Here is a 27,849-nt window from a genome sequence, read left to right as displayed (position 1 = left end):
CTTCTAGCTCCTTTACACCACAGCAGCAGCATAAGGGCCAGAATACAGTCAAGAACTGGGGCAAGTAGCTCTCAGTGAGGTGCAAAATGCCCCATTTATTTTTGTGTGCTGTGGATTCTGAAAACTAATTACAATAATTTAAATGTTAGTATCGTTAACCATCTAGGGGCATGCCTACACTGCAGTAACACACTCACAGATGGCCTGGGTCAGCTGACTTGGGCTTGCGGGACTGGAGCTATGGGGCTGTAAGACTGCGGGTAGCTGTTTAGACTGGGGCTGGAGCCTGAGTTCTGGGAGCTGCAAGATGGAAGGGTGCTGGAGCCTGGGCTCCAGCCCAAGCCCGAACCTCTACACCGCATCTTACAGGCCCACAGCCTAAGCTCCACAAGCCCACGCAGGCACTGAACTGCCGTGTAGGTACATCCTAACTCCTGACTTTAGCAGGCACATCCAGTCACATCCTTACCCACTGCTGGATGCAGAGATCGATACTGGGGCTGGTGCAGCTGGGCGGACTGCTGCTGTCAAGAGTGGCTGAAGTGGGAAGCAACGGATTCAAGAACTGCAAATATTTTCAGGTCAATTTTGCTCTTGCCCACAGCAAGGAAGGAAAGAGGAACTGCATCCCCTCTCAGTGCCAGTCCCAAACCACCCCAACTCCAAAGGTTGAAAGGCCTTCCACCTGTCTAAAGAAGGGATTATTTAGCAGTGGGGACTCTGGGTTCTCCAGACCTACCAAAGGAGGTGCTTGCCTGCAATGGAACCGTTTGAGTAGCAGCTGGCAGTCTGTAGGTGTGTGCAATTCCCTTGACGCTGCAATCCATATACCAAAGGTGTAAACACCCCACCCCCATTCCACTATACCGCCACATGACTCGCTCACAGTTGACCTCCAAAGAGAAGGAGAAGAGAGAGGGTCAGTGTGGCTCTCTGGAGGCAATTCACTCAGAGAACCAGTTACCCTGGGTAAGTGATCCTTTTCTTGCCTTCACAAAGGTGTACTGCCGGAGAGTAGTAGTGGGCTGCTTGAGGATGTGGGCTAAGGAGCCCTGGAGAGTTCAACAGTGATTGAAGCAATGCCCTTCTGAAGCCAGCATCTGCTCTGGATGCTGTCTTGAGACAACAATGATTTGTGAAGGTGTGAATTGAGCTTCATGCAGCAGCCCTATGTATTTCAGATGAGGGCATAATATGGATAGGTACCACTGAAGCTGCTGTTCTCTAGTTCAGTGAGCCCTGAGATGTTCAAACACAGGAGCAGCAGCTAATTCATAGCATTCCTGGATGTATAGTCTTATATGCTTAGACAGCCTTTGAGTTGAGACGGCTCGACCTTTGGAGTTTTCTCTGAAGACCACCAATAATCTGTTTGACTTCTAAACAGGGTAGTCCTTTCTAAGTAGCAGCTGATTGCTTTAAATGGCCAGAGTATGTAGCCTCATCTCCCCAGGATACTGATGGGGCTTTGGGAGAAATAAAGATAGTGATATAGCCCAAAGTGAAAATCTGATACAATACTGGTTAGAAATTTGAGCTGAGGCTTAAGACAGACCAATGCAGTATAAGGTGGGTTGGCCAACAAGGTCTGCCGTTCTGAGAACACTGAGACCTTCAGCAGGAAGTGACAGAGGAAGAAAGATCCCATGAACGAAGAGCCCCTCTCTGAGTATGGAGAAGATGAAATTCATGGTACAAGAACCAGTAAAACCCCTGAATGGGACAGCATATGCTTGTAAGAGCCTGTAAAATGGTTCCATCAGGGGACTGGTAAATACCGTGGTCCCTTTCACAGGGACACGATAAGCACAAACAGTGATGGAGCAGACCTTCGCCATGGCTGAGAATTGCTTTGCCCCTGTTAGCAAAGCCATGGTCTCTAGCGTAACTTCTAGTGAGGGTTTTCTGGACTCCAGCAGCGCTGCCCTAATCTCTTCAGCTGAAGACATCCTGCCCTAGAAATTCAGAAGTCATGCTGTCAGGTGAACACCCTGCTGTTTGGATGGGATAAAGGATCTTGACTTGAGGGAGGCGGAGTGGATGATCTTTGGAGAGAGCCAGAACAAGCGGTGCTATACGCAGTCTGGCACGACTAAGGTCACACTCGCTTTGTCCTGTCAAACCTTCCTGCCTCTTGTGCACTGGGGATCCCTGTCAGCTCTCAAGCAGAATTTTAGACATGGTTATTCTGACTGGCAGCAAACTAGTTCATGATGAGCTCATCCTGCAAATATCAGAAGAGCCAGTGAGATCCAGAAAAACTACTCATGCTGATTTGCAGCCTTCAGAGTTGGGGTTGTTGGCTAAAATAGTGTTTAAGGGTCCTTCATTGTGAATGCATCATTCTCATGGTTTGCTTCCTGACACAAACTCCCTGTCTGTTCAGGTAATAGATCACAACCATAGTACCTGAGAGAATCTGCACAGAATTTTCTTTGATCCTTGGGAAATGGGACCTGAGAGCCAATCTGACGACTTAAATCTTTAGCAAATTTGTACGGGCCTGGACTCTTCAGGTCTCCGCGACTATGAAGACTCAAAGCTCCTAGTGTACCCGTCAACTCAGATTGTAATTATTATCTAACGAATGAGAGCAGAGAAAGGTATCCAGGTTAAGACATTCTCTGGTAGCACCCATCACAGAAGACAGCCTATGCCCTGCTGAGACGAAACAAAGAAGGAGCAAGTCTCCTCCAGGACATGAATTACCCTCTGTAAAACTGGGAGCTTGTAAGCCAGTATTCCAGGTATCGATGTACCTGCGAGATCAGACACCAGACGTACCTGTAAAACCAAGCATTTGAGGAATGCCCTCAGGACTGCTGCCAGCCTGAAAGGGTATGCCCTGCACTGGTAGTGTTTTCTGCCCATCATAAACCTGAAGCACGTCCTGTGCCTTTACCTTCTTGAGATGTGGAAGTAGCACCTTGAAGGTTGAGGGTGCAGAGCAGGGGTTATGCTTCCTAAAGAAGCTATGTATTATTTTATTTTCCTTAAATATTGGTTTAATTCATGGAGGTCCAGGATAGGATATAGACCAGCATTTCTTTTCAGTATAATAAACTTTTCCTGCACTGTGCTGTAGCACCACACTTGTATGGTTCCTGTCATCATGAGGATCAAGACCTCTTCTCACAATAGTTTCTTCTGAGAAAGTACCCTGAAAAGGGAAGGTGGTTATATTTTGGCATGGCTTTGAACCTAAGGGAGAACACCCCATTCAATGACCTCTAGGGTCCAAGAGTTAAAGAAATGGCTTTCTGTGTTTGGGATAAACAGTTCCCAAAGAGAGGAGTAGAACAGGAAGGTGTGCAAGGGTCTAAATCTCTTAGAACTGGTGTGGAGTCCTCCAGCACACCTTTATGCTTGCTTAGCTACAGCAGGACCTGCCATTGGGTCCCCAGAAGTAGATGCCATTCATTAGCTGAGGCTGAAACGACAACTAAGGATGTTTGCAGAATAATTCAAATATTTCCCTGGGGAACTACAGAATATAGCACATAGGTATATACAATCTAACTTCCTAGAAACTGAGTCAACAGAGGCAGGGTGTTTCAGACTTCTTTGGCTGGTTTCAACAGATCTTCATTAATAGGCTAGAAAGTTCTCTCTCTCTTCCTTGGAATTCTGTGAATTCTTGAACTTGGCAACTGCAGGAATCTCCAGAACTACCGCCATTCTGCCCATCTTGCCCCTGAAAGGCCTAGGCATCACGCAGAGGAGAGGAAGAAGTAGTTAAGACAGTCTCATCCAAGGATGAGGGAAAAAGGGTGCCTCTAAAGGCTCTCCCACCAGTTCTCCTTCCTCCTCTGAGGTAGAGTGACTGAGGCATAAATACTGCAAGGGATGCAGAAACAGCAGGCTACAGGATCCTGACAGCAGCCTGGAGGAAGAGACTTCCTGGGGAAAGGAGACTCTGATCTCTTATCATCGCTTTCCAATACAGGAGATGGAGGCTCATAGGTCCCAAAAGCTCTAACTGTGCCCATATTGAGGAAATCCTAGGTAAAACACTGGAGCTATCCAAGATGCCTTCTGGTGCTCCCCTGAGGTGTACCTGCAGCAGAATGTTAAAGAACTTGCTTTTCTTGATTTCAAGACTTCTATGGGACTGAGTTGAGATCTGGCAGGAATTGTGGACTCTGCAGTCTGATGGCACTGGCTTAGTCTAGAATGGGGGCTCCTGTGGAGGATTTCTCCATATGGGGCCAGGGAGAAGACAGCTCTGGAAAGAGCTTGACAAATCAGAAACCATTTGACACATCCTAAGAAGAACAGGCAGGCGCAGCACTTAGGGCAGGTCCAAGTCCTCGGACACGTCCTCCTATCGTCTTCAAATAATGGCCTCTCTTATTCCTTTGGCCAGGCCAATCTGACGAGTGTTCTCAGGCAGATGAGATGGCCATTCTGAAGAGGTCCTTTTCTGAAACCCCAATAGTCCAGGGAAAACACGCTGTGCTCCAGCTAGACTCGATAGTAGGCTCTTTGCTAGAACACTTTTTCTTACTACGTGGCTTCCTCAAACCACTGGCACTGTAGAAGGTGCTCTCCCTAGCTCCATTCAAAGAACTGCTGTAATAACTGGGGCCTAGTAGGCCTATCTCAGTTGTGAGCCTAACTGTGGGAAAGCGGATGGAAATGTATGAAATGGTTCTAGTCACCCGTAACAAGAAACGTGGATGGGAAAAGGTAACAAAAGTGCAACTCAGCCTGTTATAGAAGATTGTTTATAAAAATCAGTGGGGGGGGGAAGAGGGAGGAGACAGTTAGTCTAAACAAATAGGCTTAACGATACCACTCAAGGACTTGTTGAGATCATGCCTGGTAAACAAGAGGAGGAAGGGATTGGAAATCAGTGATCCAAAATTGGTGTGATGGAAATTAGGCCTAATTGGTGAACGTAATGAGAGCATGGGCTATTATGCCCATCACTCCCTTTTGAAGTCCTTAAAAGAAAAAACTTTTCAGAGAAAACCGGGAAATGCGAGTGCAACAATTGCTGACTGAAAAGATGGAGTGAGCTTCATCATCACGGCCGCTACCTCCACAATCTCCTGGGGCTCTGGAATTTACCACCACATCCTTGCACGTTGGTGATCCTAATCCCAAAAGATGTGTTGACCACACTGGGCCAAGAGAGGAACCCAGATGATATCACCACTTCCAGTGGCTCTGGCTAAATCCCAACCACCACCTGAGATGTAAGTCTTTGTGCCTCCCGCTCCATTTGTCTGTTTCCTTCCCCATCTAATTTCTTCTCTTTCCTACCTCTCTCCTTTTGCCTTCTGTCTAAGGACAGTGTGATTTAGCTGGCCAAGACTGTATGTTTTGCAACACTGCTGTAAGTCTGTGACCAGAGAGGCAGCAAAAGCAATGCCCTAGTCAGCCTGACACTGATACAAGTTTGCCAGGTCTCGGGAGTGGCCAAGCCTGCGTGCTATGGCTCTGTTGCTCAGTGAGACTGCAAATGTGAATCAACACCAAAGACAAGTTGCATTTTCAAATCTTTGGTGTTCTTGTCTCTCCTATCTTGTGGGAGTTCGTTTTGTTTTGTCTTCTAGGAAATGGGATTGGACTGTAACAGCAACAAATAACCACAGCTTAAGACCATATCAACTAAGTTCTCTTTTCCCCCCCAAAAGGACTGTTATTACCATCTCTAAAACCATCTAAAAGACTGTCAAACAGGAGGAGCTTCCTTTTAAAAAACTCTCTTCAGCTAGAGGGAATGGGAACAAGAGATGTTGTTAAAATGAAAGCCTTACTTATTTTACATTTCATATGCTTTCAACTCCCCCCTTCTTTTCTATATCTTTAATAAAAGGTTAAAGATTTTTAATGGTGTGTTTGCCACGCCAATAAGCACCCCGAGCTCTCTGTATTCCAAACCCTGGAGCTTGTTTAAAACTATTTAATGCTGGACAGTTTCAGGGTCTCCTTGTTAGGAGAAGGTATCCCTGACTCATGCACTATACCAGAGAGCAGCTTCTGGAGCTGAATCTCATATTCCTTTTGGGTCCTGTAACAGCTATGGCAATTTCCTTCAATATCTTTGGGAGATCTTACAGTATTAAGTCGATGTCTCATTGTGGGCCAGGGACTGTATGTAGTTCCATGGAGGAGGGGGACTACAGCCCTCCAGGAACAAAGAAAAGTGGGGCGGGGCCAGGGGGTTATTTGGCAAATTCCCTGCTGTAACACCTCCAGAGAGCTACCATCTTCTGGGGAGGCTCACGTACACTAGTTCAAACTGCATTCACCAGATGCCAACAGACAAAGAAAAGACTTTTGGAAAAATGGCCTAAGTTTAAACTGATTAAGGGCCTTCTTTCCATGACTGCTCCAGCTGGTGAAGGAAGAGGAACAGAGGGACCACTGGGGAAGATGGAGTATTCATACTCTCTGTTTATGGAAAGTAGGCCATAAGGGAATTGTATTTCCCTTTTACTGCCAACTATTGCTCAAAAGGAATCCGTGGCTGCCTGGATAGGCATGTAGGTGCTATTGTAAGGCACTCTGAAGGCTAAAAACCACCAGATTTTCTATCACCATTTCTACAATGCAGTTTGTGTTGTCAATACAAACATCTGCAATATACTGAAAATTTGGGAGCAGCACTAAATTGAACTTAATGTAAAAAGAAACAACACAACGGGTATTGTTTTGACTGTATTATTCCTTTTCATATTTAATTCAATAAAAGCTTCAATTTTCACGTTACTTGAAGGTGCTGGAGAATTTACAGGATGTGTCAAAGCAAGCAGGGGTCCTTGCCCCAGAGTACACAGGGACTTGCCTACCGGATATGGAGAGACACAGTGAGTTAGTAAGTCTCTTGCCTTGCTAGAGAACATGGATTAAGGAATCAGAGGTAAAATAACTACTCTTTATAGACTGCTAAGCAACATAAGAGAACAGAGGGCTCATGAACCTGATTTCAGGCATTGCCAAGGAAACAGCCATTTGTGCTGAAGACGCAATACCAGGGAAAATGTCACATTTGAGCAGAGAGATGATAGTTCCAGAACCCACCTGTGTTGGATGGAGTGAAGCCTGGCAAGGATGGGCTGTTGAGGCCTGGGAGCAAGACTGGAGGGATGCCCTGTAGTGCTGGATACGCAGTAGGAAGGTTAAGAGCTTGTAGAGGGGTATTATCAAACATGCCCTGCTGTTGAGCTGCCAGACCAAGAACCTCATTGGCTTTTTTGATCCGGTCCAACTCCTGCTGAGCCATCAACTGACGTACAGTAGCGGGGTCAAAGTACTCCTTCTCCTTATCCAACTGGCTTCCAATGGTGTCTTTAACTTTGGAGATATGCTGTTGAGAGAAGATATGGTCACGTACAGACAGCCGAGCGCTGTACTTGATGCCACACAAAGTGCACTCTGTTTTGGGTCCCTCATAACTTGTTTGGTTTATACCAAAATGCTTGGCCATGCTTAGCTTGGACTTCTTCTCCTTTGCCCTAGCATTCTGGAACCAGACCTGAACAACTCTCTTTGGCAGTCCAATGTCATTACCTAGGACCTCACACTCCAGCATGGTAGGCGTCCTGTAGTCGTTAAAGCATGACTTTAGGACTTTTAGCTGGAGATTAGTCATCTGAGTGCGAAAGCGTTTCTGCCCTGGCCGATCCCCACTGTCTCCAGACTTGCCTGCTGAACCACTGGCACCAGGGCTGGGTGAGCAGGGGTCTGCAAGGCTGGAGGTTTCGCTATAGTCCACAGTACCTTCATTGTCATACTCTTTACTATAAAAGCTGGGAGCTGGGCTGACAAGGCCAGAAGACAATTGATCTTCATACTCAGACATTGCTATCATGGCAGCCTTTGTCAGGCCCTCACTAGGTCCTGATGTTGATTTGATTTCAGTTGCAATCCCCGTTGCACTATCATTGTCTGCATTGCCTTCATCTCCTGTTGTAGTGTCTGTGATTGCAGTGTTGACTGAAGAGCAGTCATCATTGTCCAACTTTGCTTGGTCAAAACTCAGATTAACTGAGGATATGGAGGGGCTTTCAAAGTCTTCTATTCCTTCCACTTTAATGGAGGACGGACTAAGCAGAGTTCGAGGTGAGAGCTCCATAGTTTTGCTTGCTGGTGAAAGAGGAATACCCTGACCATCACTACTGGTTGGTGGCAAGTGGGAAAAGCTTGCTCCATCAAAAATGTCCCCCTTCATTTGGAGTCCTCCATCACAATCCAAGAGCATAGCAGACAAAGTCAAGTTGTACCCAGCTCTCTTAGCCTCATGCCAATGACGGGATCGGATATGAGCTTCCAGAGCCGTCTTTGCTTTAAAGAGAGCTCTGCAGAAAGGACACCGTCTATGGGCTTGGGCAGGCCCCACAGCTCTAAACTGCCCTTTCCTTTCCCGTGCTCGAGTGTTCTGAAACCAAACCTGCACAACACGTTTCTTCAAGCCCACCTCATGCGCAATGTGATCCAACATCTTCCGTGTTGGGTTAGAGTCGAGCAGGTACTTTTGGTACAGAATTTCCAGCTGTTCTGGGGTAATAGTTGTCCTTAGACGCTTATCTCTCTGAGGTTCTTCTCCGCCAGTCCCACTGTCATTTTCCCCAGGGCTTACACTGGCCTTTTCCTCCAGCTTTCTCTTCAGAGTGTTCATTGTAGATGTTGGGGTTGAGGGTGAAGTGGCTGAGCTTGCTGGAATCTGAGGTAGAGTTCCAGATAGCAGCTGGCTTGCAAGTAGTGGATTACTGGGATCAAAAAGCATGAAAGGCATATCTAGCGTCCTGTCCAGAAACTGCGGATGGATAAACTGATTCTGTGCACTCAAAAAATGAAGCTGCTGATGCTCCTGCCAATGCTCAAAGGAGGGAAATGCCAGTTTACATTGGTCACACTGGTACGGGATTAATTGAGGAGGTAGGTTTGCTAGTTGTTGCGGGGTGGACGTATGAAGGGGCTTGAGGGAAAGATGTGAGAGTTGAGATGGACTTGGGCTTGACTGTGGCAAAGGACACTGGGGTGGCTGTGCCTGTGGCGGAGGCTGTTGTTGTAATGAGGATGGGGGGGATAATGGTGAGATCTTTTGGTGTGTTGAACTTGTCTTCTGTTCTCCTTGGTCTTGCTGCTGCTGTGGAGGCTCTTGCTTTGGTTGCACTTGCTTGTCTTGAGTTTGGTTTTGCTGTGTACTTGGAGGTTCAGATTGCTTTGGTTTCTCATCTGTAGCTTCTATTTTAGAACTATACACGGAGGAGTCATCTGCCTCAGCTGTGAGCTGCAAGAAGGCTGAAGAGGTTGCATTAGCTGAGGATGTGGGGGTGCTGTAAGCTTGAGAGGGCATTGGTGTGCTGCAGGAGGAACTGGTTGGCGTCAATAGCTCCATTGCATCCATAGAGTCTTCATTCTGGCTATCATCCTGTCCATCCTCATCCTCATCCTTATAACAAAGCTTTTTCTGGTGTTTGATAAGATCAAAAATGCGCTGAAAGACTAGACTACATTTTTTGCACTGGTAGTTTAAGTTGCTCGTTCGAATGTACCTGTCATTTGTAAGCTCCCGCCGTTCTCCATCTTTGCCTTCTCCTTGGTTCTCATAGTTTTTCCTAGCTTTCTGACGGGCGTTCTGGAACCACACCACTATAACCCGTGTAGGGAGGTTCAGCAAATTAGAAAGTTGTTCAAATTCATCATCCTTTGGATAAGCATTAGCATCAAAAAAGTCCTGCAGGACTCTGAGCTGGTAATCGGTAAACCGTGTCCTGGAGGACCTCTTGCTTCCCCAGTATTCGTGCTTTTGAGGTTCTGGAGAGGGAGGCCGTGAGTCTATCTTCAGTTCTTCCAGGCTGGTAATTGGAGGATTGCTGAAATTGTATGGGGAATCCTTGTTGCGCTGGCGTTCTTTGAACAGAGTGTTTCTAAACCAGTGTTTTATCACTTTCTGTGGCAGTCCAGACTTGTCTGCCATCTCTTTGATCTGTTCCTCACTGGGAGAGTTGTTAATATCAAAATACTGCCGAAGAACTCTGAGCTGGTCATCTGTGATCCGAGTACGTGGCCTCTTGTTCTGCTGTTGCTGTAGAAGGCTAGGGTTCAGCTGATGTTGATACAGCTGAGCCAGGTCCGCAGGTAGAGAGTCTACAGGACCAAGCTGAGGTGGTAACTGGGCAGGTAATGTTTGTAGTGGCATAGTTTGCATCATAAGTGGTGAAAAGATGGGCAGCTCCATTGGCATAGAGAGCTGGGTGAGTGGCACAGATGGCTGGGCTGGTGCAATTGTAGGAGAAGTAATAGGTGGAGCAGAAGTAGGAATGGCAGGAGTGGAAGCTGGCTGAGGAGGTGCTGTAGGGAGTGGAGGTGGAGGTGGAGGAGGAGGCGGAGGTGGCTCTGGAGTCTGAGGTCTCAGTGGATACAGTTTATCATAGTGCTCTCTGTACTGCTTGGCAAACCTCTCCAGCTGCTTAAAGGGGAAGTAGTGTTGGTGAACGTGCTCTTGGTGACTCTTTAGAATGAGGATGTTTGAGAAAAACTTGCCACATGTGTCACATTCAAGCTTTTCCAAGTTCTCACCCTGCTCTGTCTTCCCATTTTTCTTTTGCACCTTCTGCTTGTTCTCGTTGTACTGAATAACCAGCTCAAAGCCAAAGTTTTCTAGCAAGGCTTTTGTGGCATTGCCTCTTGCATCAGATGCGATACGTGGAGGAAGTAGGGAGGGTTCTGAACTATTGCCCGGGGCAAAGTCTTTCTTGTCTTTGGGCTTTAGGTTGTCAGGCAGAGACTCTTTAGAAAATGAACTGCTGTCTCCCCTCTCTGCATTTTCCTTTTCCCTCTGGGTTTCTTTTTCCTTCTCCTTACTAACGGATTTGTTTTTTTTCTCGTGATGCTGGCTCTGTTGTATATGGACAGAGTGAGACTGTGACAAAGATAGTTGGCCTTGCTGCTGTTGTAATATCTGTGTATGGCTCTGCTGTGGGAGCTGAACTTGAGCCTTTAAATCTTCCAGCAAATTTGGACCAGTACCAGATAGTGTCAGAGCACCACTGGTCACAGGTAAGCTAACTTCTGGATTGAGCTGGAACTCAGCACTGGGGATGTAAAATGGAAACAGAAGATGCTGCTGTTGCTGAAGCTGGAGTAGGGTCTCTGTGGTCATGGGGAAGTGTGGTAAGAGAGCGGGGTTGAACAGCTGAGACTGCAGGAGGGCAGCTTGCTGCTGCAGCTCTTGCTGGAGGTGGGCCTGGACTTGGGCTTGCGCCTGTGCTAAGGTCTGAGCTTGCTGCTGCTGCTGCTGCCTGGATGCAATCATGTCAGCCAGTTTCTTCCGGTTGGCGTCCTTAGGCTCGGAAGGGGAGGCGATGTTCGCGCTAACGGGGTTACTCGACGGTGCGATTCCCACACTCTCACCGGATCCCTGCTTGAGTGAACCGGGGGCGGGAGCTGCGCCAGCGCTGCTGGTGTTGGCGGCTGTGAAGGTACTAGAGCCGCTGCCGCCCCCTGGGCTTGGTGTGGACGAACCCAGAGAGATGCTGCTGCTGCTGCCAGTTCCGTTACTGCTGCCGCCGCCACCAGCCGCCTCCAGCTTGGCCGCTCGAGCCTTTGTCTGGTGCAAGACAGACCTCATGTGGATCTCCAGCGTGGAACTCTGGCTGTAGGCCACACTGCAAGTGTTGCACTTAAAAGGTTTGTTGTCTGGACTGCTGGTAGGTTCAGGTTGCCCAGTAGCAGACTCCTGAAGGGCTCTTTTCAGTTTATGCAGATGAGAGACTGAATTGTAATGGACCAAAAGAATGTTCTTTTGTGTGAAAGATTCTTTGCAGACTGTGCACTTGTATGGGCGAGATGGGTCGAGAAATTTCTCCATGGTGAAATTAGGACCTTTTCTGAAAGGTAGGGCCCTCTTAGGTTCCAAGCCAGAGTCTTCTTGTACTGACCCAGAATCACTGCCAGTCGGACTCTGTTTATCTTCTAGGTCACTCTCTTCCTCTTTATCATCTTCAACAATGATAGTATGGTCATCAGCCAGCGAAGGATCACCCATAGCTAGGAGGTCTCCATTGACCAAAAGCCCACTGTAAAGCTGCTGAATGTCTGCTTCACTCAACTCCAGATGACTTGTCTCCAGGTGCTTCTTCAGAGCTTGGAAGGTTCGGAAACTGCGTTGGCAAAGACAACACATAGTAGCTGCTCTGATTACATGGTACTGAGAATGAAGCTGCAGCTTCTCGATGGTTTTGAAGGCCAGGCTGCACTGGTTGCAACGGTACTTGTAGACGTGGCGATCGGATACTGGCAGTTGGGGCCGTTTAGCATGAACTTCATTGAAATGCGTCTGAAGGGCCGCTGAGCTTTTGAACACCTGGCTGCACCCCTTCTTCCAGCAAAGAAAGCCAGAGTCCTCTCTGGTGGAGCTCTGATCGGCAGGAACAGGTTTGGACTCTCCACTGTGCTCTACGCTCTCAGATGACAGGAGGCTTTTTCCGGAGTCCTCAGAGGTCTCTGAAAACAGAACCGGAATAAAAAGGGTGAAGTGATGCAAAGAAGATACAGTTTAGACAGGACTTGTCTCTGTCACTCACTTACAATTTAAATAAAAATATAAATCATTATTCATTTCTTAATTTAGATCTGATCCATTACTTCCTCCCCCGGCCACAAACAGCGTCATTTTCCTTCACCACTACTTCTGCTGAGGCTGTTACTTCTCACCAAGTATTTCGTTAGCCCCCCCCCGCTGCCTAAGATTACCACAGCCCATGATGTAGCTCAACAGCCCTCTCATAAAACATACCTTCCCCTTCTGTAAGCAGGCTACTGACCCCTAAGAGTGTGTGGCCATCCCTTCCCATCAGTCTCAGAGGGAGGCCATGCCTCCTTGCTACATGCCGGCACATTATCTTTAGTGCAGAAGGACAGACGTTCCCCCTAATATTCAGCCTAAATTTTCACTTTCTTAACTTCACCTCATTATACATGTTATGCCCCACTGCACAACCCTAAATAAATTTTTCTTCCTCCTTGACTTTTACACCTTTTGACTATCTGTGGACTGCACACATCTCCCACATGATGGTGGTTCAAACAAGCCGGGCATATTTACCCCCCTCTAATTCCTCCCCAAATTAAACCCTGCGGTCCCATAACTATCTTTGTTACTTTTCCTTGCTGTCCCGTCAGCTTGTCAAAGTCTTGCTGATAATGATGTGCCAAGAACTAAACATACATTGAGGCTCAGGTCCACTAACGCTGCAAAGAAAGAGTGAAATTCAGCCCCTGCTGTTCCCGACTCCACTGAAGGCTGCTATGCCCCAGGAGAACTCAGCCTTTTGGGGAAGGGCAAGCAACCGTTCCACTGCCACCTTTCCTCCAGGTTCTACCCAAGAGAGAAGAAGAGTTCTGGCAGGGGAGAGATACTCCTATTGGTGGAAGCTGAGGAGGGGATTTGAGGAATCAGCACATCTCCAGCAGCCCAAGCCATGCCATTGGTGTCCTCTCTGGAACGGTGCCGTTCACATGCAAGCCCTGTGCAGAAAGGAGGTGGTGGCTGTCTTAATCCCAAACTTCCTTATAGGGCTCTCCCACTGTGGTCCCTGCACCAGGCTCGACACTGACAGAATCTGACCTAGAGACTATCACCTCCCCATTTGGAGACTAGGGGCCTCACCTATGTACCCAGAACTGTAGTATCCTTTTTTTGCTGCCATATCACACTATAGTCAGGATTAAATAGCTGACCACTGTTACTGGTAGGCATGACTTTACAACTTTACTTTGTAAAAGTCATGCCTACCATAAAATAAGTTTTATTACTTATACGGTAATAAAAAAGGCCAATGTAATTTTGAGCTGCCTTGCTAACATGCCTCAACTGTGGTGTTACTTCAGTGAAATTAGCTGCTTCCTGTTAGATCTCCTGCTGTCTGCACTGGTCTTTGCAATGAATGATCTGTAGCAGAAACTGCATGGGCAAGGGATTGCAATGAGGCCTTTTTCTCTCAGTGCATGGGAAACAAGAAGCTGCCACAATTCAAAGCAGGATGATTTTTTCCAGGTAAGCGTTAAGTAACTGACCCGCCCGCTTCCCCGGCTCGTCGGCATTGGCGTTTCCATCTCTGTCTGGAGCGGCTGCTGGGAGAAACATACTGCTGGGCATCATCCCTTCCGGTGTTGTCACCTGAGGGCGGCAGGACGGTGGGGAAAATGGGAGAGAGGAGAAATAAAAACAGAAAAATATTTTTAAAATCTTTAAATAACCAAAATCAGACATCAGCAGAGGTGTCACTTTTCTTAGCTCACTGAAAACTCGTGTTTATTAGACAAAGCTCACATCAGTCAAAAGTGTTTCTACAGTTACATTCTGGACATAATTAGCACTGCACACTCGAAGAATCATCGTATTAATATTTTTCCTTTATGTAGAATTCAGACTTTGATCACTGACAATGTTTTGTCATGGGCTGTGAAACTTCTTGTGCAACCAATTAGGTAGAGAAGTTGAAAGGCCCACCTTAAGCTACTGAAAACATAATAAGGCCCTAATTAAATCACACCTATAAAGTACACTGTAATCTTGAACTAGGGAGCACTACAGCACTATTTTCAAAGTGTATTGATGCAAAAAAAGGAGGGGCACAAGAAAGAAGAGTACAATTAAAGAGAGGTGACGAGAAGGGCTGAATAAAGAAAGAGGGAAAAGAGATGGCAAACTGTCTGAAACACAAAGCTGTTCTGACTGTTGGAAAGAAAACAAGTGTTCACTCCGGCTCGCTTCAAAATTCCGTTTGCAATCAGTTGTGCTATCACCAGCCCAAGACTCGAAGGCCATGATTTTTACAAGCAACTAGTGATTCTGGATAGCTCAATTTTTGGGAGCCCGATTTGAGACACTTCAAAAGACGCTTGGGTTTTGGGCTCTGCACTTTCATAAGATCAGGCCCCCATAAAGTAACTGAAAGTTGGGCATCCAAAATCACTAGTTACTTTTGACCAAAATGAGTAGGGCTTTGACCAGTGTTTAACATCAGGCGTGCAGCAACAAAACCCTACGTAACTCTGAGCACCACACACATAGCATCTTAACGGCTGCTCTTCAACAGATGCTCCCCAACACAGCAGCTCAGGAAACCATTCAAGACCATTGTTCCCACTAGTGTTATCTCATAACACAGCCACATACGGGAGTTCACCCCATAAACAAGTGCTTGATGTCAGTTCTGCTGCTTTGATTGTTTGTGAGCACCTCTCACCTTGATGCTAAAAGGAACATCCTGCCATGCCCTGAGTTCTTAGTGATTGAGGGAGCAGCAAACCCAAACTGACCCACAGTGCCGGTGCTCTGACAGTGCCCTTTTCCAGCCACTGACTGCTGGGAAAGCATGGCCTGCTGGACACTGTGCTAACCCGTCACGTTCTCTAGTGAAGTTACAAAAGGCTCCCCTTCAGGCCAGGCAGAGGAATGGATTGATCCTTGCATTTCATGGCAGATCAAATGATGTGATTACATTCATACAGTACAGCTACCTACCTTCTTCTAAGTAAACTTAAGTCAAAGGCCACAAGGTGCATGCGGGACGACTAACGAAATGCTAGCAACGTCTGTGACTAAGGTATAGCTGAAATACTGTGAACCCTAAACAGGACATGATGTCTTCCTCACTGGCACTAATGTAAAGCCTACACAGCATGAGTAGGGAAACAGGGTCTGGTCCAGCCATGCTCAGGTTCATGGGGAGCAGGAGCACGTATACGGACAGCCTCAAATGAAGATTTGATTGTGAGAGATCTCGGATGTCCGACAGCAGAGGGAAGGGATGCTGTGACTGCTCTGGTCACTCACAGAGCTGTGCAAGATGGGCAGTGCTTCATTTGTAATGAAAGAGGTGCTGGAGCTCAAGTGATTTTTTTACTTTGGTAACTGACACAGCAAGCCCAGAGGTGCCGTGGCTCTGAACTGCCAAGCCTAGCAGTTACAGGACTCAGCCCTGGCACAAATTAAGCACTGAAGGTGAGTGTGAGACAGACATGGCATTTGTGTTTTACAGACATCTATATCCTGTAAAGGCAGCTGCCACTGACAAAGCACTGGGAAAGGGGTGGAGAATGCCAGACTCATTCCACCTTTTATTCCAAAGCAGAACGTTTCTGAAGGCTGTGGTTGGTGAGTCCAGAGGGAATGCAAGAAGTGAAAGGTCACCGATTAATTCATAGTAACCAGACTCAGAGGAGGGGGAATGAGGTGGGAAGCAGAGGAGGAAAGAAAGCAATGTCCCCCTTCGTTTTATCAGCAGGGAAAGTGCTTTCCCAGGATCTTTAGGAATTATGAAAAATAAATAACGAGAAATTAAAAAAACCCCACAGAGTAGAAAAAGAATAAAATTATTTAACACCTCAGTAGCACATCATTATAGAAAACTGTGGGCTTTTTATACACGTTACAGTAAGGCAGTCATCCCCACTAACAGACTCAGTACGATGGATCAGTAATTGTTTTCATACACTTTAATTAGAAAAACTCAGATGGCTATGAATAATAATGGAAAAGAGAGACTTTTGCACTTGAAAGGTTGAAGTCAATCAAGTGTGAATGACGGCAAAAAGGAAAAAAAATAAAGACACCAATTCATCAGGGCTCTGTTGTCTCGCCGCGTCTTTAATCATAATTCCTGATTGGGATTCAAGAAGGCAGTAAGCAGAGTTTCTTTGTCTGCCTTCACCTTCTGTCAATTAACTCACCCCGAAATATAATCATCAACCTCACATGCGCCTCTGCATCTTAATCGGGGCCTCCAAACCAATAAGTCCTGCCCCTATATGTGCTTAAGTAATTACCTTTACCTACCTGCATCTCCACAGCCTCAGTTCTCCCCCCTTCTCCCTCTTTCCTCCCCCCACACCCAGAAAGGGCTTTGGTACAGGAAATTGTTATAAGGCAGAAAATTCCCAGAGGGAACTGGGACAAAGCCAGAAGGGCAGGAAGTGAGAAATTGTGTGTGTCTGTGTATCCAGGACAACTGCAGGCTCTCCCAAAAAGCTACGCATGGGAGCCACTGGCAAGTGAAACCCTGAATGCAAAGCTCTATGCTTGGCTCATTGCCTGATCTCTCCACCTCTCAGTCATTTGCCAGCTCAGCCTTCTTAAAATGCAGTCCTCTTTGCTGTAGCCATCTTCCTGGTGGGGGCCTTCCCCCTCCCACACCCAGTGTCTCTCCCAGGGGGAGTTGCCTGACCACTCATCAACCTGATCACTTGGCACATATGCTGTGTCCCAAGCCCCCATCTTCATCTGTTTTATCTTTTCACACAGTAAACTCTTTGGGGCAGGGACTATGGCTTCCTGTGCGTGCACAGAGGGCCTGGCCCACTCTAGTGATTTCGCAATACAAATAAATAATCAGAGTATAAGGTGAAAAGGAAGGCACTGAATGCTGGTGGCCCATCACAGATCACCAGGTAAATGATATTATTTGATACTGTTTATGCTTATGTCTGTATTTAAATGGTGTAACTGTCATGGGTGGACGGGCGGTGGAGGGTTGAGTCTTGTAGGGGAAGTTAACTTATGTGCAAGTTTCATGTGATCATATGTGGTCGCTTCTCATTCAGCTGGTCCAGCAATAGCTGGGAACGAATGCAAGCTCCAAACTCCTAAATGCTTGTATTTGCTCATTCAAGTTTCTCTAGTGCGTCCACAACACCAACATCATATGCACCAGTATGAAGGCATGAAAACAACCCTAAGGTATGTATACAACTGCAATGCATCACTGTGTCAGCTTGCTCCTGTAACCCTAGACCTTAGTTATTCTGTGTACTGGGGAAGCGCCGAGGAGCCCTAGCTGTGACCCCCATGGTGCTAGGGGCTGTACGAACACAGAACAAAGAGATGGTCCGTGCCCCAAAGAGCTCACAATCTCCCTCTATCACTTCCCTTTTGTTTCTTAGCCATACTCACTGCACCATGTTCAAATCGGATTGTCATCCCCTAGGGGCTAGAGTCACATTGTTCTATCTGGGCTGAAAGTCACCTAGCATGTTTCAGCTCTAGAAAATAATTATTTATTTCACTCTCAGAGTTTCTAACCAGCCCATCCCCATAGTATGTAGGCATGTGTCCAAAGGGACCATACGCTAGCACTTCCTGGCTCTCTTGTAAGTCATCCTTCTATACAATGTTATCGTGTAGGCTATGAATGGTATCACCTACGTAGGAAATGTATACCCAGTACTATCAGACCTTAGTATGTTTCCTTCCTGTCCGAGCAATGTCTCTTATGCAGTATCCTGCTGCCCCAAGATGAAATTAGCTAGTGAGTATTTATGCTAGGGGTGAAGTGGTCCCTGGTCTTTGTAGATGCTGAGCGCCCACAACTCCAGTTGAAGCCAATGGAAGCTACGGGTGCTCAGCCTCTCTAGAAAGCAGGCTCCAGTATGTGTCCTGGTACCCCAAATCAGTGGCCATTTTTGGAAAATTTGGCCCAACTGCTCAGTGTTACAAGCAGAAATTCAACACAGATCTCCTCTCTCCTTGTCCTGTTTGTCTCCCTTAAGACTGCCCTCTCTCACAGAGACTAAGCTCAAGTGCTCATCCTCAAGCGAAAATGAGTTTGCTGCTGTTTTTGAAAAGGACTCCGTAAGCTGCTTCCTCAGAGGAGACAGTCCAAAATGGCTGAGAGAAGCATGATCCTTCGGTGTGGGAATCCTGCTGAAACTGGGCCACACCCACACTCTTCAAGTGACAGCACCGGAGAGCCTGTTAGAAGAGCTGAATGTAACAGTTCAGGGCTGGACAAGGGGTTCGGTACGATCTCCACTCTGCCAGCAATGCTGGGCTCTGTAAATGGCTGTTCATCCCTGTTCTCTCATTTCCCTTGCCCCATTTCCACACACCACACCCTTTTCTAAGCCTTAGCAAAGCTTATAGTTGGGGTAACCATCTGTATGGAGGTTCCCATCTTGGCCAGTCTCCTCTATTCTGACCCTAGGAGCATAACATGGGTTTTGGACACATCAAAGCCACGTACTGACCTTTGGACAATGACAAGAGATCAATATTCTATACATTAGCTCAGCCTTCTCCCACCGGCTGCCTCTGCCTGTCTGGGATGCGGGGCCAATCCCATGGAAGTTCTAGGTAGCTCTTCATGAGTTCCCCCAACATGGCCAAAATAATTTAGATTTAAAAATAACCTCTCTAGCAGCGGTCTGAGGAGCTACATTAATACCCCCTCTGTCCATGCAGGGGGGACATGCACATACAATGCAAGGTCCCCGAACCAGACAAAGGAGGGAATTTCCATTACAAAGACAGAGAGGGGGCTGGAGTGAAAAGCTTCATTAGACTCAGACAGGCAAAGCGATGGCAGTATACCAAGGTCACTTCTAATTTAGACCATCTAATTGGCAAACATGGCTCCAAATGGCTATCATCTCACAGGGCTCAGAATTAATGAAGCCCGATTATTTTCATTACCTTCATCCGAGATGGAGAACGAGACACAGAGTGAGAAAGAGAGGGGGGAGGGAAAGGGGGTGAGAGGGAGGGAGAGAGAAAAACTGACTGACAGCAGAAGGCAGAAAGCAGTAAGAAGAGACAATAGAAAAGTAGAAAAGAATGTAAAGATAGTGAGAGAGGAGAGAGGATGGCAGAGACAGGAAAGAATTACTCTGGGAGCAAGAGAGAAACGAAAAAGATGAAAAGACAGCTGGCGACAGGAAACCCTGGAAGGACACCTTGAACACGGGACAAGAAAACTGACAACAGAATTAAATGGAGGGGCAGAGGAATTTATGGAAAGATAAAGGATGCTGAGAGGGAGGCAGGACAATTCCCCATTACTGGAGGCTGCCTGGGAAGCAGTCCCTTCTCCTATTTCGAGCCCATCAGTCTTGTCAATTGACTATGGAAGTGAACTGCACTTCACCCTCATTAAGGAGCTCTCGGCCAAAGTGGTACAGGTCCAGGACTAGTGAAGTGGCTGTTGTGTGGAAAGACAACTAGACTAGTTTAGAGCAGATGAAATACCATATAAAACAAATTTTAACACATTTATTCACCAGCGTAATCAAGTGGCAGCAGCAGAAGACGGGTGCGAATGGCCTGGGGCTTCATGGAACGTTGCCTTCAGCTGTCAGGGTATCTTGGGAGCTTCACTTACTGTATATAAACCCTCTATGTCACGTCTTCCCAGTCCATTAGATGCTGGAGTTGCTGCACATGTGCCTTTGGGCTCTGGGACCTCGACATACCAATCACACACGTTTCTCTCTCACCCCACCATTGATGGACTAGCAGAGTCTTGAGAGGGTCAGGTCTCAGAAAGGAGGGCTAGTGCTCTGGCTATTCCCAGCAGGACAGCCACCCAGACTGCTTGTTGATATGAACGGGAGAGGGGCAAGAAACACACAGATATGAGATGCAGAGCATAAGCAAGCAGCTGTTACTATGGCAACAGACATATTAGACACTGCAGGTTCCTGAAAGGCGTCTGATAAGGTATTATTAACTTGAGCCTCCTTCAAATACTGAACGCAAAGACATCGTGTCAAAAGCAACCTGGCTCCCATTTATTGGGCTGCAATTCACTTATAGTGCATGAACTGGGTCTCGGTGCCTTCAGACTGAGACAGGAATCTTGGCTGGAATGAGCAAAATTAGGAACTTAGGGTGTTTCTGTGTCCACCACAAATGGTTATTTCTTTTATTTTTCTAAAAAACATGATTGCCATTTAAAGCAAAAGGAAAATATCTGCTTGGCCCCCTTCTGCTTTATTCAAAGCACTGAGACCATCCCTCTTCCCCAGGTGTTATTTCCCCAACACCGCAGAGAAAAGCAGCCCAGGCTTCATGGATATGAACAAAGAAACAAGTAATGGGACAGGGCTCACAGGAGACTCCCATCCTTTCTGATGGGATTTCTGATCTCAGCAGAAGGCTGGAGCACTCCAGGTGCCCTGGGCAGGGGTTGTTAAACTACTGGGTGAGTGAGCTCTTGATCACACACAGAAGGTGCACCAATCTAACTAAATTGCTTGTACTTAAATGGCCTGAAGAATTCCGTATATCGATTTAAATAAGGCATTCTTAACCATGACAGAGTGCCCACCCAAGAGGCTATACCAATTTAACCACATCAGTTTCTAAACCAGTTTAGGTAAACTGGTACAACTTGTATGTTTAGACAAGGCCTCATACACTGACCCCATTTCTCTAGGCTATAACAATGGAGAGCCCTCTGTGCAGACTGGGGACTCCCACTTGTGTGGCAGAAGCTCACTGCTCTCACATTTCTTCTCTTCATCATAGGGACCAAATATTTTCATCTTGTGTTTGACTCTAAGCTGCCTTAGAATCTCAGTTCTTTGGGACAGTCCTTGACTATAAATGTGTACAATGGCCCAGTACGACAGATCTTTGTCCCTGTTTGGGGCCTCTGAGTGTGTGTCTACGCTGCAATTAGACACCTGTAGGCGTGCGGGGCTCAGGCTACAGGGCTGTTTAATTGTGGTGCAGGAGTTTGGGCTCAGGCTGAAGCCTGAGCATTGGGACTGCATGAAGGGGGAGGGTCCTAGAGATTGAGCCTGAACATCTACACTGCAATTAAACAGCTCCTTAGCCCGAGCCCCATGAGTCTGAGTCAGCTGGCACGAGCCAGCTGCAGGTTTTAATTGCAGTGCAGACATATCCTGAGTGCTATAAATGTTAGCTAACTAACATGTTCTCTTCCCAAAGCCCCCTGGTATTTTTGTATTGTTTATTGTTTTCACTGAGGACAGAAGTATCCGAATTTGGCATTTACTGGGGAGCAGTAATGGGACCTGTCTACACTGTTAGATGTTGATGTGTTCCAGGATCATGGCTCCCACACTGTGGTGCACGGATCTCTCCCAGATGTTCCTGGACAGCACTGATTGCCAGGCACAGCATCCCTTCTGGCATTTAATCAACCATCCTCCAGTGCGGAGCAGAGCATTTCTTCAGCCCACCAGGAGCCAGGCGTGGCAGAGGAAGGGGGATATGGCAGCAAACTTGGAAGGACAAGAAACTGGGGGGGAAAGCAGCAGAGGGAAGGAGAAATCTGACAAGCAAAGAGGAAGGAGAGAAAAAGACAGAAAACAAAGGGGAAAGAAGAAGACTGGTGCTGGAGCAAGATTATGTACTTTCACAAACAACGCCACCTAAGGAGAAACATGGACCACTGGACATTTTTCCTTGTGCCCTGATACACGTGGATTGGGACGCTGGAAAGACAGGTGAGCCCACAAGATTATTTGTATTTATTTGTATTGTCGCAGTACTCAGAAGCCAAATTGTGCTAGGTGCTCCGCACAGACATCATAAGAGCAAGTCCCCGATCAGCCAGTCCATGACCATGTTGCTCATACAAAAAGCCTCTTCAGAATGATAGCTCGAGCACCGCAATGTTAGAAATGTAATAAAAAGGACATTTCCCATCATGCACTATAACGATAATTTCTATCTCAAATGAACTGGAGACAAACAGAATGCTGGATAAAGGCTTCCATTAGAGACAGTGTTAGAACAGGACTCCCATGTTTGACACCTACAGCAATGCTGTAGAAGGGGAAAAAAAGTTTGACACAAACATCTTGGTAATGAACCAGATTTAACTGATCTCAAGTTTTGCTACACTTACGGAGAAACTGCACTGGTGAAGACTGTGCAGCTGTGACTAAGGTGCAACCCACCTTGGAGAAACAATTACAAAAATGGATCTGTTTCTAACTACATGTTTCCATGGAAATATTTGGTATTATTTAGCAAATCTCCTCCATTTCAATGGCCTAAAGACCTTTCCACTTCAGAAAAGTTTAACTGACCATCCTTAAAGTTCAATTTAAAATGAGGCATTTCAAAACATTGCGACAGTGGCATTTTAAACAAGGGATTTACAGGATTCTACAGCCACACATTATCCATCTCACTCAGGCCAACTACACAATATCCACATGGTTGTTATAGTTGCCTTGAATAAAGTGATCTGTTACCTATAAAAAGTTACGTTATCTCCGACTGGCTGATTTCTCATTGAAGGAACAGATCCTACTTCTACTCCCATTATGAGGAGTGTCGACTTGATCTTTTGCAGTGTCTTTAAAGGGTTAAGGGAGAACATGTTTACTGAATATTCTTCTCAGTATCTCCACAGGATAACTCTTTCTCCTGATTGTGCCGACCACCATGATACCCAAACATTGGTATTCTGCAGCTAGGATAACATGGGGATGAGAAGAATCAAAGCAAGAGAAGTTCTTGTATGATCAGGGAGTGGGATCTTGGATCAGCAGGTTACATCAAAACTAGCGAGTGCCCATGGGCACAGGCAAGGTCTTTCATTTATGTGAAGACAACTTCACTCTTGCTGGGAAGGCAAAAGGTGCACTTCAGCTCCCAGAGACTTACCGTCATGAGGAGTTTTTCCACACAGTCAGGCGACACACTGTGCAGGTGTGTGAGGTGCAGCTGCAGATGGATCTTGTTGTTGAGCATGTCCTGGCAGAGCGGGCAGCGGAGCATGGGCTGCACGGAGTGCTGGGTCATGGCATGCACCCGCAGCCGGTTCACATCGGTGTTACTGTATTTGCAGTATGGACACTGATACATCTGTAGAGAGAGACGAAACAAAACATGCTGACTGAATCATGTGACTGACACAATCACTGCTTATATCCCCTCCTTCTTTACAGCTTGACTGTACTAATCTTGTGCCTTTGTCCTACCACTCAATCACCACCTTTTCATCAACTTTGTTTTTTCTCTCAACACCTGGGAAGTGAATTAACAGCCTCTAGATTTTTATGGCTGTCCAGGAAGTAATGCTGGGCTGCTGTGCCTCACCTGCTCTGATTTGGTCTCCTCTGAAGTTTTTGACCATTTAGAGGAGAGAGGTGACTCAGAGCTGCTGGGAAATGACATGCGTTTGGAGGATGCTGGAGACTCTGTCAGCTCCTTGTCTGCCTGGCTGGCTGGTGCTGCAAAGACAAATGAGATTTGCATTAGGACATCCCCATCAGGCCAGCTCTAAAGGGGTTCATGCTGGATGAAAAGATCACTAATTCCATTTGTGCTATTGTATTTTCTTGAAACAAACAGTCTAAGGATTTGAAGAGGAGGAACATCTGGGCCAAGTGACATCTTACTAAACATGCTAGGGAGAAAGTAAGAGTTTCTCTCTCGATATCTGGCATTACTGGCAATAAGGAACTGTTATAAATCCATACAGCTACAAGCAGAAAAGCAAACCCACTCACTCAGACTCCCCGGGTCAGCTTAAAAATCTAGTAGATGCAAGAGAGTCTTCTCCTGTGTTTACATGTGAGACCTGACCACTTGGCCATATGTCAGCGTTTGAGTGTCAGGATTCCCCCTCCTTCCAGGAAGAGTTGGCCATACAGAGGACAATGCAGGATGACATTCCTACCCTGAGTGCAGAAAGGTTCATACACAGTGTGCTAAGCATTGTGAGACATTCGTTCATTAAAGCCAGCCAAGGGCAGTGGTAGGTGCAACGCAGAAGATTCACATCTGGGTCCTTGGCTCAGTCTCACTTTCCTAGACTGGCAGCAGCTGGGAGTTCAGAGTGTGGAATGCACTCAGCATTTGTGCAGAGGGCATGGCTGGTCTTACTCTCCAGCAAGCAGTCCCACTGAAATCCCCAGGAAGTCTGGGGAACAGAGCCTGGCTTATGACCAGCTGTGGGACTGGCTCCGATATGGACACCAAGAATGGCTGTTTAGGCATAAACCTTAAACACGTTAATACAAAGCAATGGTATTCAAATTCAAATGTATACATAAAAGCAACAAAATCAGAGCTCAATGCAGAAAATATTCCAGGAAATTGATACTGTTCCCAGAATGCACATCCTATGACCTATAAACCCTGTATCTTGGTAACCTGGAGTACATAAGTTTGTAGGACATCTATTATTTAAAAACTAGAAAGCCAGGCATATTACACACAGCCCCCCCGAACACACATTCATAACAGTACTGTAATCTGTCTTGAATCGACTTCAAACCCATGTCACCCTTAATGGGAGTTATTCATTTTCACTTGAAAGACAACACGTGACAGCTGGCTATTTAACAGGGTAGACTGGCTGCTGATTAACCAGGTGCTGTAACGTTCTGAGACTGGTTCCCCCACAGCTTGTCCCCATCTCTTAGTCACACTGTGAACCGGATGCTGTGGAACCAGCCACACCTTACTTCAGAAGCTGCAGCCAGTGCACGGTTCAGACAGGTCACTCACATGCCAGAGACCCTTTCAAAGCTACCGAGATGGGATTTATTCAACAATGTGCCTTAAAATCGGAAATCCAATTCCCACATTTAACAATCCCCCAACACTAAGCATTCGTAAAATAAACAGAGTGCAAAACCACGTCCAAGAAAAGGGAGTCAGAGACACTATGAATGGACATAAAAGGACCTGGGCCATTCCTGTGGAAAGACGATTTGATTAATGTTGATGCTCCTGAATGTGTCCAAGGGATATAGTGGCGAGAGCCAGAATAGACGATTGGCAAGTTCTTCGTCACATGGCTCTGCTAATGCTCTTAATTCCTGTCCTGCAGAACCCCTGATATTTCAGTCCTGTGCTCCTACAGCGGTCTAATGCCCCAGTGTCAAATTTAAGCACATACCCCAAAAACATGTGTAGGATCCCACTGTACCGCTAAGACCTTTGTGCTACTCAGTCTACTAGAAAAAGGCCAATCCTACAGCTTATTAGTGTAAAAGAAGTCAATTCTTTCATGGTAAATCTATAGACATCAGAATGCATCTACCATTGTCTTGTCCATGTGGCGAGATGAACTTTTATGTTTGAATCTAAAACCTCCCTTGTGGATCCGAGATGGAGCTTCTTTAAAAAGATTTCTACAGAATTGAAGTTTACTCCCCCCCCCCTGCAAAAATCATCTCACAGTACAAACAGAGCATCAGGGCTGTGCGTGAAGATTACCTACCTGCACCCCCACCCCATAGGAAACAGCCCTCTAGATCGGATTCATGGTGCGATAAGAGCATAGCAGTGACCCCGGCTGTGCTTCACGAGCCCCCACTCTACCAGTAAGAGTAAGAAGAATTCCTAGCAAGAACTCCTTCATTGTGGCTGGTGGAGGATGATCCGGTGCTAAACTGCCTTGGCGGGTCCCTGTGTGACATGAGGAGAGTGGCCCCAATAAGGAGGTTACCTACTGCTGCTATTGTCCACCCTTCAGTGTGACCGCAGACACTGAAATGCCAGCCGCGACCGGGAAGTCAGGCCCAGGCCCCAAGCTCTGTCTGCGCGTGGCCAGGCAGCAGTACAAGCAGCATTCCCGTCCCTACTCATGGGGACCTGAATCACAGAGCCCTACAGGATTTAGGGTCCCCTGCCAGGGCCAGATTTCCAGTTAGGCACATGCCTAGGGGCGCCAGCGTTCTAGGGGTGCCTAAAAATGCGAAGTTTGCTGCTCCCAGGTCCCGGCAGGGGGTGGGGCCAGCTGGGGGGGAGATGGCCCCACGCAGCCCTGCTGGGGCGCTTCTACCAGCAGGGAAGGGGAAGCAGGCCCCTGTTGCAGGGGAGGAGCTCAGCAGCCCAACAGAGGGGCCCTGCCGGGCAAGCGCGACCTGAGGGAGCCTGGCCTGGGCAGGTCTTGCTCCTGCTCCAGCCTGGCTGATCGGGCCACGCCTGAGGGGCAGAGCGATCAGCCCGGCAGACACAGTCACCTCCAAGCGGGGCTGGTGGGTGCGGCCGGAGGCCAGGGAGCAGGGGAGTGGGGCTTGGGGAGGTGCGCTGGGCAGTGGAGGGTGCTTGTGTGTGTTGGGGCAGTGGGGTATCTGTGTGGGGCCCTGGGCAGTTGTGGTGGTGGGGCTGTGCAGGGGACGCTGGGCACTGGGGGGGGGGGGGGTCAGTGGGCAGGGGGCGCTGAGTAGTGGTGTGCAAAGTGCTGTGCAGTTGTGACGGAAGAGGCCTGTGGAGGGGTCTCTGGGTGGGTATGTGCTGAAGATGCTGCGCCTAGGGGCACGTAAGGTGTAAATCTGGCCCTGTCCCCTTGCACTGACTGGTAATTAGGTCTCCAGTGTGGTTTGGGGAGGGACTCTCTGGGCTCTATCAACTTTCACTTCAACCCTTGAACTACTATTAGTTGAGTGCAACAGGCATCCAGTGATTCTTCTCCTGCAGCGTTTGTGGCAGAAAGAGTCCCTACAGGATAGAAACTCCCCTTCCTAGATTTATTATCTATCAGTTTAACCACCTGTTTCATATATATTAAATGTAAAAATATACATGCAGGAGATGGATGTTCTCATGGACACAATGTGGACACGGTAACCGTAATTAAACACGAAAGCCTGTGTTAAAGTCTATCTTTAACCCATAAAAACCAAAACCAAAGCTTTATGTACCCAAGTCTCCAAAGCTTTCCATGGCACCCCCTATTGTGCCCTGCTATTGCCACACAGCTAGTACCTGCGGTATGTCACATTAGACTAGCCTGAGGCTCCCAAGGTGAGGTCAGGATGAACATTCCCAGAATTTGTTGGTCAAAATCAGACTTATCACTATGATCTTCATGACACCTCTTGTAGGTAAAGAGGAGCATAAAAACCAGAATAAGTCCTTTACTGAAAACATAAGTTTCTAGTTTTCACTCAGTGGAATGAACTGTGATCGACACATTGCAGGAGACATTCAGTGAGCAGGGACTGGCTTTGAGAGTGTGACTTGTGACATGAGAAGATGTCACATTAAACTCCCACTGAATTATCAGAATTATTTTTTGAAAAAAGCTTCTGTGCTTAGAATCTACTGGGGTCTCTTCTTTGAGAAACATGCAGGAGAACGTATCTGTGTAACTTCCAGTGAGTGTTATTGTG

At 47.0% G+C, this 27,849-nt stretch overlaps 1 protein-coding gene across 5 annotated transcripts in view; it reads right to left on the bottom strand.

The window, feature by feature from the left end:
* ZFHX3 (zinc finger homeobox 3) overlaps window positions 1–27,849 on the bottom strand; it is a 285,820-nt gene that overhangs the window by 12,810 nt on the left and 245,161 nt on the right. For all 5 annotated transcript variants that reach the window (XM_043526091.1, XM_043526090.1, XM_043526089.1 and 2 more), the window contains 4 exons: window positions 23,819–23,952; window positions 23,384–23,584; window positions 14,035–14,137; window positions 7,033–12,462 (listed from right to left, as the gene is read on the bottom strand). In XM_043526091.1, coding sequence (XP_043382026.1) covers window positions 7,033–12,462; window positions 14,035–14,137; window positions 23,384–23,584; window positions 23,819–23,952 — 5,868 coding nt within the window. The remainder of the gene's footprint in view (window positions 1–7,032; window positions 12,463–14,034; window positions 14,138–23,383; window positions 23,585–23,818; window positions 23,953–27,849) is intronic.

The sequence above is a fragment of the Chelonia mydas genome, chromosome 12, assembly GCF_015237465.2.
Source record: "Chelonia mydas isolate rCheMyd1 chromosome 12, rCheMyd1.pri.v2, whole genome shotgun sequence".
NCBI lineage: Eukaryota > Metazoa > Chordata > Testudines > Cheloniidae > Chelonia > Chelonia mydas.
The sequence above is the reverse complement of the archived record's forward strand: the minus strand, read 5'-3'. Positions and strand labels throughout refer to the sequence as shown.